Here is a 16,697-nt window from a genome sequence, read left to right as displayed (position 1 = left end):
AAGATTTTGGAGCAAGTGTCCGAGTCGGACGACGAAGAAAGCTGGGGAAAGTTGCTCCTCTTTCCTTATGCAACACTCCCAGTCCCCCAGAAGTCTGATCGCATCAAGAATTTGACAACCTGGGTCAAGGATCATACCGCGGGGTGGGTGGGCGGCTTCTCCATCCCTCGGCCCCTCCCACCACGCCCACCTTCTAAAAAACCCCCACTCGACATGACGGCGAAAAAGGTGGAGGCCAAGTTTGCCGATGGTGACATTCGGGGAGCAATTCGCCTCGCATGCTCAGATGACACCATCGCTCCGTCCGACGATGAGACCCTCGCCGCCCTTCTCACAAAACATCCCGCCCACCCACAACCAGTCGATTTTCCTCCACCACTTGAGGATCCTGTCATTGCCCCGGTTTTAGACGAAGAGTTGCTTCGGGCAATTTCCTCTTTTCCGCCAGGGTCCGCGGGGGGACTGGACGGAATGAGGCCCCAGATCTTGAAGGATCTCCTGGGGTGCAGTCAAGGAGAAGGGGGCGACCAACTCGCCGAAGCGATGCGGACCTTCCTCAACAAGGTCCTCAACGGTGGTGTCCCCTCAACTTTTTGCCCCCTCTTTTACGGAGCTTCCCTCACTGCCCTGAAGAAGAAGTCGGGCGGGATTCGACCCATCGCTGTGGGTAATACGTGGCGGCGCCTTGCCGCGAAGATCATTGTGGGAAGGATTACCCCTCAGTTAATCAAGCATTTTTCCCCCCACCAATTGGGGGTGGGCATCAAAGGCGGGGCGGAGATTGGCGCCCACGCAGCCCGAATTTTTTACGGCCACGACCACACCTCCCCAAAAGCGTTCCTGAAAATCGACTTCAGGAACGCCTTCAATGAAATTCGGCGGGACACGCTACTCCACGCCGTCCGCGACCACTTTCCCTCCATCTTTCCTTTTGTGGCGCAGTGCTACGAAAGCCCCTCGTCGCTTTTCTACGGGACCATCCCCATCCCTTCCCTCCTTGGGTGCCATCAGGGCGACCCCTTAGGCCCCGCCCTCTTCTCCCTCGTAATCCACCCCATCGTCGAAGCCATGGAAACGGAACTAAACTTATGGTACCTCGACGATGGGGCCATTGGTGACTCTCCCGAGAAGGCTTTGGCGGCCCTGGCAACCATTGCTAGGATGAGTGGTGAGGTGGGCCTTCACCTCAACCACGACAAATGTGAAGTCGGGATTCTGGGGGCGGAGCGGGAGGCCGCCATCGACATCCTGCTCCAATTCCAACAAGTTGCCCCCGGGATTCAGCTGATGTCCCCTGATTCTGCGATGCTGCTGGGCGCCCCCTTAACTAAAGAAGCCCTGGGGGTGGTTCTGGCCACGAAGACGCAGCAATTGGCCACTTTCTCCCAACGACTCCTCGATCTCTCGGCTCATTCGGCCTTTTTCCTCCTGAGGGCGTCCATCTCCATCCCCCGGCTGATTTACTTTCTCCGCTGCGCACCGTCGTGGAGAAAGTTGGACGCCCTCGCCCACTACGACGCTACTCTGAAGGACGCCCTGGAAGGGATCCTCAACTGCACTCTCTCGGAGGCTGCTTGGATGCAGTCCTCCCTACCCGTGAAGGAAGGCGGCCTGGGGCTCAGGCACGCTGTGGATGTGGCGATTCCGTGCTTTTTAGCGTCGGTCCACAGCGTCCTGCCCCATGTAGAACGTCTCCTTCCGGACCACCTCCATGGCACCGACATCGCCATGGCAGAGGGTGTGCAGCGGTGGACCGACCTTGACCTCACCGACCTTCCACTCGAAACCGTCAGAGGGATTCAATCGGCGTGGGAACGCCCCATACTGGACAACACTTTGTCCAAACTCTCCGAATTGGCAGTGATCCCGGAGGATACTGCCCGTCTACGTTCCCTCCGTGACAAATACGCCGGGGTGTGGCTCAACGCCCTCCCCTCTCCACAACTGGGCACCCTTCTCCCCAACGAGACCTTTCGGGTCGCAATCGCCCTCCGCCTAGGCTGCGATATCTGCGAGCCCCACAAGTGCCCGTGCGGGGCGCAGGTCACCTCCAGAGGCTACCACGGCCTCTCCTGCCGCCGAAGTAAGGGTCCCGCCATGAGGCCGCCAACGACGTCATCGCAAGAGCCCTCCGGTCTGCCGAAGTACCCTGCATCAGGGAGCCCGCGGGGTGCTCCACTACGGACGGCAAGCGTCCCGACGGGATGACACTTGTCCCTTGGTCGCGGGGGAGGTCCCTTGTCTGGGACTTCACCTGCGCGGACACATTCGCCCCCAGCTACCTCCCAGACACCGTGCACCATCAGGGCGCTGCCGCCAGCAAGGCAGAGGACCGCAAGAGGAAGAGGTACGCTTTCCTCATGGATCGATACATTTTTGTCCCCGTTGCCATGGAGACCACGGGAGTTTGGGGCCAAGAGGGACTGGCCTTCATCCTCCAAGTTGGCCAGAGGATCGCCGCCGCAACTGGACAGTCCAACGCCGTTAACTTTTTACGCCAGCGGGTTTCGCTCGCCGCGCAACGTGGGAACGTTGCCTCGATTCTAGGTACACTTCCTCCAGGAAAGGAACTGGAGGAAGTGTACTATTTGTAGTCCGTTCTCTCTCTCTCCCATTCTTACGGACCTTTTCTGCGATTTTCTGCGTTTCTTTAAGTTAGGGACCTTTCTTGTGCGACTCTTGCGTAGTCAGCTTTTTGCGATACTTTGTGATTATTTTCGTACCAACTCTGCGAACACAGCTTATACTCTGATCAATAAATTCTTAGATGGTTGAATTATTTATGCATTGAAAGTATTTAAATCGTGCCAAATTGTCCTATAGACATTAATAATTCATGAGAATAAAGAAAATTACAAAATTATTCAAGCAATCACGTAATATTTAATCGAAATTAATCGTGAAGTATATTTTTTTATCAGCAAATGTTTCCTAAATGTTTATAACTTATGAATATGTAAATTTCTACATAAATTTTCAAATGTTTTGCATTTCTACAAATCAATTTTATTTTATCACTCCAAATTTTTTAAAAATCAGTGCATATCCAATTTTTGTGCAATTTTTTCATTGAACCTGGCAATTTTGCATTTGCTACCAGTGTGTGCAGAGCAAAAAGGCAGGCAGTGCCTTTTTGCCTGCCTCTTTGCCTTTTTGCCCCACAAAAATCTGTGCCTTTTTGCCCTTTTGTTAATTTGGGGTGAGATGAGACGAAAACCCCGTGATAAAATTAAAGTGAAAGTGATTCATTGCGTTTTTAACTTTTCGCAAATATGACCTTTAGAGTCAAAATTTGATTAAATGAGCTGATGGCGATGTCTGAAGATATCTAGGGAAAAGTATTAAACTAATTCGAAGTATTGATGAAAGTCAGTACCCTTCAATACAATTTTTAAAACATATTGCAGATTCTTCAATTTCTTTAACACGTTTTAAACGACAATAAATCGGGTTCAATAGTCAAAAATCGAGCAAAAACGCATCAAACAGGGCAAAAAGGCATCAAAAAGGCATCAAAAAGGCACGTAAAAAGGCAAAAGGGCATTGAAAAAGACAAAAAGACATGTAGAAAAAGTAAAAAGGCTACTTTTTTGCACACACTGCCTTAGACTGATTTACTTCATTAAATTTGACAAAAAAAATATCAATTGGCGTTGGATTTTGCAAAAAATTATTGGCAAAAATTTAAAATGCATTTTTGGGTTTAAACTAAGCTTTTTGGTTTAAAGTGAATGTTTTGGTTGAAATTAAATTTTTCGGATTAAAGTAATTTTTGTAAATAAAAAATTTCATCAAAATCGGTTGAAAAATGACTGAGATATCGCAGATGGTCACTTTTTTGGGGTGGGTCAAATGCATACTTAGTAATTTTTTCGTTGTTAGGTATTTGCCTCACTAAGAAAAAAACTAGATAAAACTTGGATAATTGCTTTATACATGTTAAGCAGGAGATCTGCGGAGATGTGCATGCGTGACCCAGTAAATTTATAAATTTGCAAAGATTGCGAAAGCAAATTTACTGTCAAAATTTACTGAACCTCGCTTTATTTTGTACATGAATCAAAATTTTTTCCAAAATTTTCAATTTTACCAAAACCTAAGTAAATTGATTTTTAATTCAGTTCACCTTCTACGCGTCGTACCACCATTCAACGCTCATCAAGTTGATCCATATCGGCTGCGTATGGCCAATTATGTGGTCAGCGTTCGTCCTGTCGGAATATATTCCGCCGCAGGTGCCATTTATTCCGGAAAATCCCCTCCATCCGCCAAATATTACCCTGATCACGGCTCTCTTTTATGCCGGGGTTTACATCATGATGGACAAAAAGTGAGTAAAATTGTACAATTTTTTGGACTAGAAAATCGAAAATATTGAAACTAGGATGCAAGAAAAATTGGAATAAAAAATTGTATTTAAGTCATGATAATCTTGAGCAATTCACGCAGGCCTTGGTAACTTTGTAAATTCCGTAAAATCCGTAAACTTATAAATTTTTACAAAATTTTACAAATTCTTATCTTTAAAACGAAAATTAGTTCGCAAATTTTTGTAACCTTGATCGTATCAAGAGCGCATTTTTTATATTATATTTTCTAAGGTGAGTTAACAAAAACAGTGATTTGCATTAGCAGACGCCGATCTTGATAATTTTATAAAAATGACATTCGCGTAAGACGACGTAAAGATGAAGCGAAGTTTTATTTTGTACACATGGATTCGTGCAGAACGTATAATAATAAGAAAACTGAAATTTCAAATAAATCTAAAAATCTATCCATTTACAGTGCACAATTCGTAAACTTTTACAAAATTGTACAAATATTTCAAAGAAAAATTAGCTTACACATTTACACATTTTTCTAAACTTATTCATCAAGTTTTAAAAATTATTTTGGGAAATTTTCCAACGACTGCGTGAATTGCCTCCATGTTTCAGGTATATAATGCAAATGGGTATATATAATTTCAATTGATTTAACCCATCAAATTTGGTCCTCTTGGAAGTCTTGGTGCTCTTCTAGTTTTGGTCAGTCTGGTCACCGCGCATCGCTTTTACCTCGGCGCGCAGGCGACCTGGGGACACCCCGCGTGGCAGGTCGCGGCCGTTTTGCATGTTCTCTGCTGGATTGCGCAGGTCAGTTTTCGTCTGATTTATGAAAATGCAGTTTATTTAAAATCAAAATAGGTCAGTTGGTAACAAAATCGTCACCATGTGACTCTACTACATTGGCAAAGATTTGTCACCGAATGGTACCTAAAATTTTGAGATGATTCAAAATTTTATACCACATCTTAACCAGAATTTCAAACCAGAATGTGTAAAATTTGAGGTTCACATAAATTATAGCTTCCGTTCGGTGGTGCCACATATGTGGTGACGATTTTATTACCAATTTATTTACAGTGTACCAAATTAAGTATTTTTTTAACGAGGTAATTTTGTATCAATCAAGTCTTCATTAAGCCAATCTACCCCACGAGATTCTTTTAGCCTACCCTATAAACTAAATTTGATGCATATTCGCGTAACATTTATTAAGTTTACAAATTAGAATTAGTCAAGGTTTCACGTTTGTTTCGATAATTTTACGATACTTATGTCGTAATTCTATAATATAGGTTTCTTCTCATCTGAACAATTTTTCATGCAATGATAAATCGTAAACCTTATCAAATGTGATTCAATATTTAAAGTTAAGTGGAAGTTAAACTAGTTAAACTAGTTAAAATAGTTAATATAATTATTATTAGTTCAAACCAACACTTTTTTGCGAAGTTTTTTTAAAATTTATTTTAGCTTACCAGATCATCCAAATTTCTGGAAATTTGAATCATAAATTCATCGCATTTCTGCAAAAATATGTAAATTTTGGACATTGACGATTAAAAAACTTAAGCCAATCATTGATTACTGTGATTTATGTAAATCTTGAAAAAATAAGGTTGTAAATTTTTTCATTTGAAAGATTAAAATTTATAAATATATATATTGTTTTTTACTACAGTTTATTGGTCATGGCGCATTCGAAGGGAGGGCTCCAGCCTTACTGGGTAACATGATGCAAGCCTTCGTGTACGTCTTAAAATAATCACGAAATTCACGTGAAAGACTACTTTGTAATCTAGAGTTTGTAAATATTATTGTCAAATTACGCCGTAGTTTAATATGTACATCTTTAGAATTTTAATTGTAAAGTAATTAGCCAGACATTTCTAGGGCGTTTATATGTAAAAAAAAATGATAGATTAGAAAACTCGATACCGTTTTGGATAATGTGAAATTGTCAGCGATTGTTAGAAAGTGTGACATTGATAATTTAAGCGTGGTCAATAAATAGTTCTAGGAGTGTTTCTAATGTATCGAGTCAGAGTCTAAATCGGGTAGATTTAGTCGACTTTCGAAAATTACGAAGGAAAATCAGGTTGCAAATGTACTCGAAGATTAAACAGGTTAATTAATCGATGCTTAATTTTTTTCAACTTGTTTAACCAAAATTATCGGATTGAAGAAATATACATAAAAATGGAGTTTAAAAAGATTTATACGGAGCTAAATATATGAGTACTTAGCAGTTTTTTCTGTAAATTTAACAACGAAAGGTGATTTTTGGAAATCTATTTTATTTGTGATATTTCTATCTATTCTCGTTTTTATTATTGGCGTTCAAATTATAGATATTTTTATTCCCAGTGGTACAAAGTTTTGGTGTGAAGCTAAGTACTCAAATGAGATTTTTCGCGAAAAAAAGAACGAGAATAAGAAACTTATGTAACATTTTGTACTTTATTTGAAGAAATACTCTCATTTACCTGTACTTTGTTGTGAAATTCAAGTAATTTAGTGCGGAGTACTGCGGAGGTAATTTTATAGAAAGCGAATAATCTCTCATTTCGCACGAAAAATCTGTCCTGAATGTTAGGTTTAAAGCGTAATAAAAATGTGCAAATAATTTGATACACGCGAATGTTGTTGATCAAATTAAATAAAAAATTTGTAAAATTCATATTTTGAATTAACCATATTTTTCGCAGGATGGCCCCACTTTTCGTTCTGCTCGAAGTTCTGTTCTTTTTCGGGTACAGGAAAGATTTCCAGAAAAAAATGTGGATTCGCGTTGAAGCCGAAATCGCCAAGTTAAAAAAGGCCACTACTTCCGGAAAGAAGGGCAAGAAATAGTGGGAATTATGTCCACGCTAAAATCCATAAATTCCTAAATGGTTTAATTATTTATGTATAAAAAGTATTTAAATCGTGCCAAATTGTTCTACATTAATAATTCATCAGAATAAAGACAATTACAAAATTATTGAATTAATCCTTAAAATTAATCGAAATTAATTGCGAAATAATTTCTTTTAATCAACAAAAATTCCAAAATGTTTACAATTTACGAATATGTAAATTTCTATCACAAATTGCAAAAATTTTACATGCCCACGAATTTATTTTATCTGTCCGAATCCTATGAAAACTACGTCCATTTGGCACAGAGGTTGCTAATGGCTCCTAATAGATAAAAATGAGTTCAAGTTGGAAAAATTTTCATCTTGAGTGACCCTAGAGGGTGACCCATACGTCTTTTTCAAAATCGTCATATCGTGCTCAAATTTGGTGAAGAGGTTGCTTATGGGTCCTAATGGAAGAATACGACATGAAATTGGTAAAATTTTTATCTAGAGCGACCCCATGGAGTGACCCATACCGATTTTTAGAAATTAACATAGAAAGCTGAAATTTGGACCAGAGATCCTTACTGCTTTCTCATGAAATAATATGAAGTGAAATATGAACAAAAATTAACTGGAGGGGCTGTAGAGGCGACCTCCACTGGGAAGTAGCAAGTGTAAGGGATTGTAAATATTTTTAGAATTTTGAGCCTAGTAATACGAAGGATTGATGCTACTTAATGCAACAATTAGTGTATTATGTAAAACTAGAGTAGAGGCCCGTTCAAGAACGGGTTCTAGGCCCCCAGAGGGGGGTGTGCCCATAGCGCAAAATCCCTAAACTTTAAATAATTTCCAGTAGAGACTTTGTCCCTTGTCATAGCGCATACATGCATCAAAGTGCCCAAGTCATGCTGTATTTCAATTTCCCTGGTTACGGAACAATCTGATTTCCCCCTGTGGGAGTGGCTGGATAGCTAACCACTTAAATTCTCACGTTCCACGCTCCCATTAACTTCCACAAACCCTGTTGACTTCCACAAACCCCGTTAACTTCCACAAACCCCGTTAGCTTCCACAATCCCCTTTAACTTCTATAATTAACGCCAAGCTATTGACGGCGTTGGATTCAGCGTCAAAAATACATTCGAATTGATATGCGACATCACGAATAAGCAATATTTGAACCCCACGGTCACGGGAAGGTCACGGGGGCCTCGCAGGTCAAAACCATTGACGGCGTTGGATTCAGCGTCAAAAATACATTCGAATTGATATGCGACTCGCTGTGGGTGGAGTTTCTCAAACTAAGATAATTAATTAATAGTGTTTATCAAGATTACTTATCATGATAACCACTATTGATGAGTGATGTATGTATGCATACTGCTCACTCACTCAATTTACTTGCACACTGCAAATATACAAAGACATTTAATTTGAGATTGATGGCAAGCGTACGTGAAAGTCACGTGCAGGCGAAGTGAGACTCATGCAGAAAATTCATACATGCGGTTGCTCCGCGTCCTTCTTTGTCTTCTCTACGGGGCAACTTGCATCGCATCACTCCTCGGTCAGTCAGACAGGCAGCGACTTAACACTAACGCTTTATGGAAGTAGATAGTAGCACATAATTTTATAGAAAACTAAGGACAAACATGGGTTTTAGTCATCCTGGTTCGGGCTAAGCAAAGCTGTACTGATAGGTTATTAGCTAACCCTGCGTAGCATGAGAGCTATTGAATTCCTCTTGTCCGTCTGTCCGTCTGTCTGTCCGTCTGTTAACGAGTTTTTTGCATCAATTGATGCTATTTAAAAATCCCCTTGACCATTATAGAATAAGTTAGGCGCACCATTGGTATTGAACAAACCGAATCGAATTTTTTAATAAATTAATAGCACCGTTGATATCTAACAATCGGTAACACAAAATGATGCGAAATAATTGGGAGAAGGGATGTAAAACGCACCAATAGTGCAAAATATCCGGGAAAAATGGTCATACAATTTTGACAAAGTTTTCAAAATTTTGAATCCCGGATGGTCGCTAATGCTGCAGTAATGGTGCAACGACTGGCCGTTTTTGTTGCACCATCGGTGCAAGAATATATATACGATTTATGATCTATTTTGCCGGCTTATTCTGCACCTTCGATGCAAAGTTCTGTCTAATCATCATGACAGGGTGAGCTACTTCTAACGTTACTACGGCTAACAATCGTTAAAGCAAAATGGTGCGAAATAATTGGAGGAATCGATGTACTCCGCACCAAATGGTTAGGATTGACTGAAAGTTCTAGTTAGCCATGGCTGACATTACTTAACCTTGAAATCGTGTCAAAATTTAGTCACAATTTTAACCATTTTGGCTGCACCATTGGTGCAACATTATATCAAATTTCTGTTATTCCCCGTTTATTCTGTACCATTGGTGCAAAATTATATGAAAATTATGCATCCATTTTGTCCGCTTATTTTGCACCTTTGGTGCAAAACTATATCCTAATCATTATTCCAGGGTGAGCTACTTCTAACGTTACTACGGTTTATTTATTATTTTATCTCTCAGAAATTTATGTCCGCAAGCGACTACACTTTAACTTAGATTTTACTCTATAGATTTTGGAGAAAAATTAATTATTGGCGTTGTATCATAGAAAAAATTTCGGAATCGAAATTTCGTAAATTTTCATATCAAAGGCAAAAAATATTACAAATTAGGCTTTAGTAGAGCCTCATACACGCAGTAATGATTTTGTTACCAAATTATTTTGAGGGTAGCAAATTAAGCATTATTTAAGAGAATATAATAATTTTATCATTAATATTTCTATATTTTATCGTTAATATTTTATCATTCAGACAATCTGAGATTGTTTCAGCCTATCCTGCAAACTAATTTTAATGCATATTCACGTAACGTGACATACTAAGCAAGTTTACAAATTAAAAGTAATCATGGTTTCACGTTTATTTCAATAATTTTGCAACATTTATGTCGTAATTTTACAATGTAGATTCCTTTTTTATAATTTGCTTCTCAAAACGTTTGCTTTTTCAGATTTTTCATGCAGTGATAGATAGTAAAAAAAATCTTATCAACGACATGTGGTTATCAAAGAGTAGATTTTGCGAGAAAGGCGAAACGGATAGATTCAGATTTTGTGATTCTTCTGGAAACGGGAGACGCCACGGCCCGGCCCCAAATCCCCTTAGGACAGTCGATTCGAGAAATAAAATTATAAAACTTTTATAAAAATTTCCATAAGTTAATTTGTTTTATTACTCCGAATTCGAAAAAATGGCTGCACATTTGCTCATATTTTTGCACATTTTGGATTAAACCCAATCGTGACCTTAAAATAATTAACTTCGTCAAATTTTGCAGAAATGTAACAATTGGTGTCGAATCTTGTTAAAAAGTTAACCTAAATTAATTTAAATTGAAATTCCTTAAACCTTCGAACACTTTACATATCAAAGTCACAAAGCATTACAAATTATAATTTGTAAATGTAAATTTCGTAAATATCGCAGTATTCGTTGGAATTTGACCAGAATACAAATTTGGAAATGAAACAAGATCCTTCACAACAACAAAATTCTCATACTAAAATTTCTGTTTGCATGAATCAATTTTTATTTTATATATTTCTCCTGAAAAAAAATGGATGCTCAAATGCTCATTTTTGTGCAATTTTTTATAAACATCAAACAAGAATCAATTATTTATATACCTTTATTAGTTAAATAATTTGGTTAAATTGCATACAAAATAATTATTTGCGTCGGATCATGACATGACAAAATTAAAATTTACAAAAAATACCTGACTTAAACCATAAATTTGCACTCTAAAATTTCTATTTGCCCGAAATAATTTTAATCTCTTACATTTCTAATTAATTTCCTAAATTAAAAAAATTGGTGCTCATTTGCCGCTTTTTTCTGCAATTTCGTATCCTGCAAAACATCCCAGTGTTCCTTAATTTTGCCGCACTCTATCCTAAAAATGTCCACGATTGCCCACGACGTGTTAAAAGATGTCATTCGCACGTGCACCCAGACGAAGTCATCTTCTGCCACGGTTCTTTTAAAGTCAATCTTTTGCGGTCCTTCCGGAACACTTTTGACAAAGGCGCGAAGTCCTTCCCGCCCTTCAGCGGCGTGAGGATTGTGCTGGATATAGTCTTCGTGGAAGTATTGTTCCAAATTTGTGAAATTATGATCCCCCAAAATTTCCTGGTAGGCTTTCAAAACGAAAGCTTTATTCGATTTGGGATCGTTTGGGGGACATTTTGTGCAATTTGTGCAGTTTCCTTCACTGTCTGTGCTACTTGGTTGCTGTTCGATTTGACCCGCCAAAATATTTTGGAGGGAAAGTACCTAAAAATTTAAAGGACAATTTTAATTAGTACTTTTGCAAGGTAAATAATTTGGTAAAAAAACGTGATGTGTAACAAATTTAAATAACTTTCACGGTTAATAATTACTATTATCATAAAGCTCATATTTAAATAAATTGATTTAAAAGTCCAGACATGTATTCCTTTAAATAAAATTTTATAACTTTCTAAATCGTTGTAGTCATAAATAGCGTACAATTGTAAAAAATTATCTAAATTTTGTTTTTGCCATTAATTATTTTATTTTAATAATTTCGGCATTTTACTTGACAAAAATGAAAACTTATTTGAGTTTAAAAACTGTACGCCTGGATTTGTACCAATTTAATAGGAGACTTACTTGTCGCCAAATTCAAACTTGTAATAATTACATCTTATAAATAATCGCTTATTTAATTTGTAAATTGTTTACTAACCAAAATCAGGATTAAAAACTGCATTTCGATCGCTGCTGAAATCCTTGTCGAGTTCACGGTCAAAATTCACCCAGAAATGAAGGAATTATTGTCAGACAATAATTTAATAACTTCCCCACTCGTAAAAATTTATAGCTTTTTGATATTTGACAAAATTTTTCCAACCTTCATTCATTGTTTAAAAATCGTAATTTATCAGGTTTAGCTATATTTATGCTTCATTATATATGAGTCATACCCCGTATCACATTTCATGACGTAGGTAAAAATAAGTTTCCGAAATATATAAGTTTAAATTGGCAAATAATTCTAATTTTTTGCACATTTCGAAATATTGAAAAATCTAAATTGCATTAGAGGAAATTAGTCTTTAGTAACAAGGTATTTTAACTTACTTGTTTTATAAACTTGTGAGTAAATTTTAACCTGATTTTCATTTTCATATTTTTGATTTTTATTTATTTAGAGATGGAAATCACGCAATTTTGTTCTGTTAGATGCTCAATAAGACAAGTTTTGTAATCAATCATAACATTCTGATTTATGTAGAAATATGCATTTTTTGTACAAATCATCCCTAAAAAATTTATAAAACAATATGAACAAATACTTATCTTTTTCAAAATGAAAACTGTACGATTTCTTCTAAAATAGATTTAACGGTTGCAAAGTTTGTCATTAAAAAAAATATTTATTAAAAAATTAGCATCATTTTTCGACTTCATTAATTATTTCAAAATCAGGACAAAACAAGCTTAAGGTGCTATGGGACGATGCCTCACAGATTTCACAATCTGTGAATTCTGAATTGATTGAATCACAGATTGAATCACAATCTGTCCTTATTCAATGTTATTAAATTCAAATTTGTAAGATTGCATCAATTTCATGAGCTTTGAAATGAATGCAGCTTTTGATACTTTCATGCAAAGTTAATTTTGAATAGTACAACTACCTTAACCATAAGAACAATTATAGTTTATTTATTTCTGAGGAAATTCATTATGAAAAAATGTCAAATATAGCGATTATAGGGGTGGGATTATCAGCCGATGATAATTAATTACATGATCAAATTTATATTAACTAATGCAATTAGCTATTCATAGTTCGCAGCATAATTTTGAAAAAAAAAACATATTATTTTGCCACCTAAATGCTAGCCTTTGGCGTGCGCAAAATTTTTTTATCAACTTCCTATCTTGTTTTTTTGCCTAAAATTCCTATTGCTAATGCTAATAACGATTCAAACTTTTAATTGCTGGGTAAATTTGCGAAAAAAATTCTATCTAGCAAACGTTTTTCGAAATTTCACAAATTTCGCAGAACTTTGCTTAATTTATGATGTAAAAATACTAAAAACACCTCTGTTATTTTTAATAGCAATTTTTAGAATTGTTTTCCAGTATAAATGTTGCAAATTTTACAAATTTTTCAAAAAGTTACTCAAATTTTAACAGTATGAATCACAACTTTTTGAATTCGGGAAAGTTACTCAACTCAAATACTAACCAAAATAGACATCTTATATTAAATGTGTTTATTTCAATTTAGTTTAAATAAATTTAACGGGGGGAGAACTTAACAGATTTCTGATTTATATTCAAGTACCACTAATTTAGACATTTTACGGAATAAAAAAAATTGCTAAAAAATTGATTGATCTTAATAATTATATTGGTGTATTTTCAATTCTCACATATTTCATTCATAAAAATTATCAAAAATTCTAAATTTGTTTGCCCAAATATTTACGAAATTTTACGTTTTATTTATATGTTCCCCCAAGTTACGAATAAACTGCATTTGCCAAATAAGACGAAAATAATCTATTAATAACATAAAATTCAGGATGTGTGACATGTTTCGCTCAAACTTTCCGTCATAAAAATCCCAGATAAAATGCAGGATGCAATTGTTCTTAATTTCCTTTCATAAAATTTATCCACGATTATATAAAGGACAGCGACTCTGATTTACATACATCCATTCAGGACATCTTCCAATTTAAACAAGTAAAAATCCCGTCCTAAAAAAATGACAATGGGCAAACTTGTCGCGTACACAATTCTCCTGGTAAGACCAATAATAAACTATTCACGCGGATATTTGTAATCCAGTAAACTAGATACAGTTATAAAAATTTACTCATTTTCAAAAATATTATGAAATTTAAAAAAAAACTGATTTCTTATCCATTGCAAACTCACAACATCAAAAAAAGTTAGACAATTCGCGCAGCCCTTGAGAACTTTGTAAAATTCGTAAATTTTGTAAACTTTCAAATTTTTACGTACAAAATTACTAAATTTACTCAGATCAAGGGTGTCTTATTATTTTGTGCAAGTTTGCAGAGTTATTTTACTAAATTTACAGAGTTTACAAAGTTACAAAGAGCTACGTGAATTGCCTCTTTTTGTGCATTTTTAGTCCATAAACTAATTTTACACAGTTTACTGGTTACAAACATCGTAGTGAATTACCAAATTTTATTTACATCAATCATTTTCTGTAATTACTTTTTGCACATGTATTTAGGTCGCTTTGTCATCCGTCGCGCTGGGCGAGGACGAGTATCAAAATGGCGAATTTGTCCAAGAAAAGCTGACCAAATGGAAGTGCCACAAAGGCTTCAGCGGGGTCATGACGGAGGACATGAAGAAAGCTATCGAAACTTGCAAGGCCAAAAAAATTAAGGCGAAATTCGTAAGATCTTGAGCATTTTTTCTTCTAATTTGAGATAAATTGGTGCTAATATCTTTTCATTGCCTGATAATGATTTAAAACCGTAGGGTAACTCAATTTAAAAAAAGTGGTGAAATGAATTTTTTCGCAAATTAAGCCTTTGTTCGTTGCCAATTTGGTACCGTACAATTGACAAATTCCGCAATTTCTTGACCACAACCAATTTTGTACTATAGATTTCACAAATATTGCAAGTTCAATATTTTTATTCTTCTTTGTAAATTTGGCAAAATGTTTGGAACTGTTTACTGCTTAACACGATATTGCTTAACATTGTTACTTTAATAAAATCTACTTTTTTTGTCAGTGTTTCAAAGCTTGTGTAGCCGAGGAGATGAAAATCTGCAAGAACGATACATTGGACGAATCTAGGCTGAAAAGCCACCTTAAACTAATGTTCGACCAGAATGAACCACTCTCGGCATCGACTGAAGCCAAGTGGATTGAAGACACCAAAAAATGCGTGGCCGACTGTAAGCTATCAGTTTTCTTGTGCAAATCGAATTTAATACGCAAAAATATTTACCGACATGAAATTCGAATTTCCCGCAATTCTTTGTCATACACAAACTAGCCGAGTTTTTGGATACAATTTCTGAAACAAATGTCTGATACTTGATTTTAATTTTTCAGTTAAAAAATCTGGGAAAAAGTTTCCAAATGAATACTCTGGTGATTGTAAAAAAATCGAAGATTTCAGCAAATGCATGATGGATTCTCGAGTAATAAGATTGACATTTAATTTAATTTAACTCAATATTTATGCATTAAAAAAATTAATTTTAATTTAATTTTTTTCTCACACTTTTCAGGAATGCCGCTTAAAGGATTAATTTCTGGATTTGTGCCGAACATAATAAACACACTTATTAAAACAGAAACTTTATTAAATTTTATAGAAATAAATTGAAATGTGGGGACCAATTTTATAATATGTTGTAGTTTAACGTCTAACAAATAAAAATATTTTATTGGTTCGATAAAGTTGAAAAATAGGTTGGTAGGCATTGATCCAAGAAGGTTTAGGAACGAAGATGTCAAGTTCGTCACTATTTCGTCATGTCACCATTTGACAAAACCCTTTATTTTGCAAAACAGTTTAAAAACTGCGCATCAAAATTGACGTTTGCAAATCTAGAATTGACTAAAAATTTGCCGGAAATTTTGATACACTAGGGTTGCCGTTTTTATCCGAGATTATCCTATCCGATCGGATAGGATAGGATGACGGATATCCGACACTTGTTACAACATGCATCCTATCCGAGGCTCGGATAGGATACATGTTATAACAAGTGTCGGATAATGTCGGATTATCCGATCGGATAGGATAGGATAGGATCGGCAACCCTATGATACACCCATTTTTTTACAAAAAGATATAAAAATTTCGATAGTTTACCTAGTAATTGCATTATATTAGTAATTTTTTTTACACAATTCTAATATTCTTGGATAATTAAAAGCGAGCTACATGACGACGGTATGACAGGAATAAAATTAGTAAATAGTATTTTATTTGATTGATTTATTGATTGATTTATTAATTTAATAAAACCCTTTCGGGCAAAATCTGCCCATAGAGTACATAAAATTCATAATTATAAAGAATTTAGTTAAGATATTGAGCTGGTTCCGTTAGTGCCATGATTAGTTAGTGAAAGCAATATAATATATATTTAATATTAAAATCTTGTGAAACGGTTTAAAAATATTTAAAATTACATTAAATTATTTAATTAACAATCCATATTCAGGCACATTCTTCTTAGCCCCTTTCGGTCAGCATCAATCCGATTAATGTATTATATAGCTTATTTTATTTTACGATGTGTATTTTGATCATATTTTGAGCTTATGCCCTAGCTATGTTCACATTCTGCTCGTTGGATCTACGTGCTGCTTGAGCCTGCATATTTATCATAAAGCACATGGCCAGGTTCAGCGACATTACGGCTA

The 16,697-nt window shown here is 36.3% G+C and overlaps 1 protein-coding gene across 1 annotated transcript; it reads left to right on the top strand.

Annotated features, from left to right (window-relative positions):
- The first annotated feature begins 3,686 nt into the window (after positions 1–3,686).
- Positions 3,687–7,284, top strand: LOC118437676 (2-hydroxy-palmitic acid dioxygenase mpo1-like). The gene is made up of 4 exons (XM_035856935.1): positions 3,687–4,330; positions 5,009–5,138; positions 6,010–6,077; positions 7,037–7,284. Exons 1-4 carry the CDS (start codon positions 4,194–4,196, stop codon positions 7,179–7,181), a joined length of 480 nt encoding a protein of 159 aa, XP_035712828.1. The 5' UTR covers positions 3,687–4,193; the 3' UTR covers positions 7,182–7,284.
- Positions 7,285–16,697: the final 9,413 nt, after the last annotated feature.

This window comes from Folsomia candida, unplaced genomic scaffold, assembly GCF_002217175.1.
Source record: "Folsomia candida strain VU population unplaced genomic scaffold, ASM221717v1 Fcan01_Sc015, whole genome shotgun sequence".
Lineage (NCBI taxonomy): Eukaryota > Metazoa > Arthropoda > Collembola > Entomobryomorpha > Isotomidae > Folsomia > Folsomia candida.
The sequence above is the reverse complement of the archived record's forward strand: the minus strand, read 5'-3'. Positions and strand labels throughout refer to the sequence as shown.

What these genes read in the sequence shown, in the direction of transcription:
- LOC118437676 (XM_035856935.1), top strand. Translation starts at nt 4,194, where the DNA reads ATGTGGTCAGCGTTCGTCCTGTCGGAATATATTCCGCCGCAGGTGCCA. An exon ending in TACATCATGATGGACAAAAA is followed by an intron (nt 4,331 to 5,008) that starts GTGAGTAAAATT and finishes TCCTCTTGGAAG; the next exon opens with TCTTGGTGCTCTTCTAGTTT. An exon ending in TTCTCTGCTGGATTGCGCAG is followed by an intron (nt 5,139 to 6,009) that starts GTCAGTTTTCGT and finishes TTTTTACTACAG; the next exon opens with TTTATTGGTCATGGCGCATT.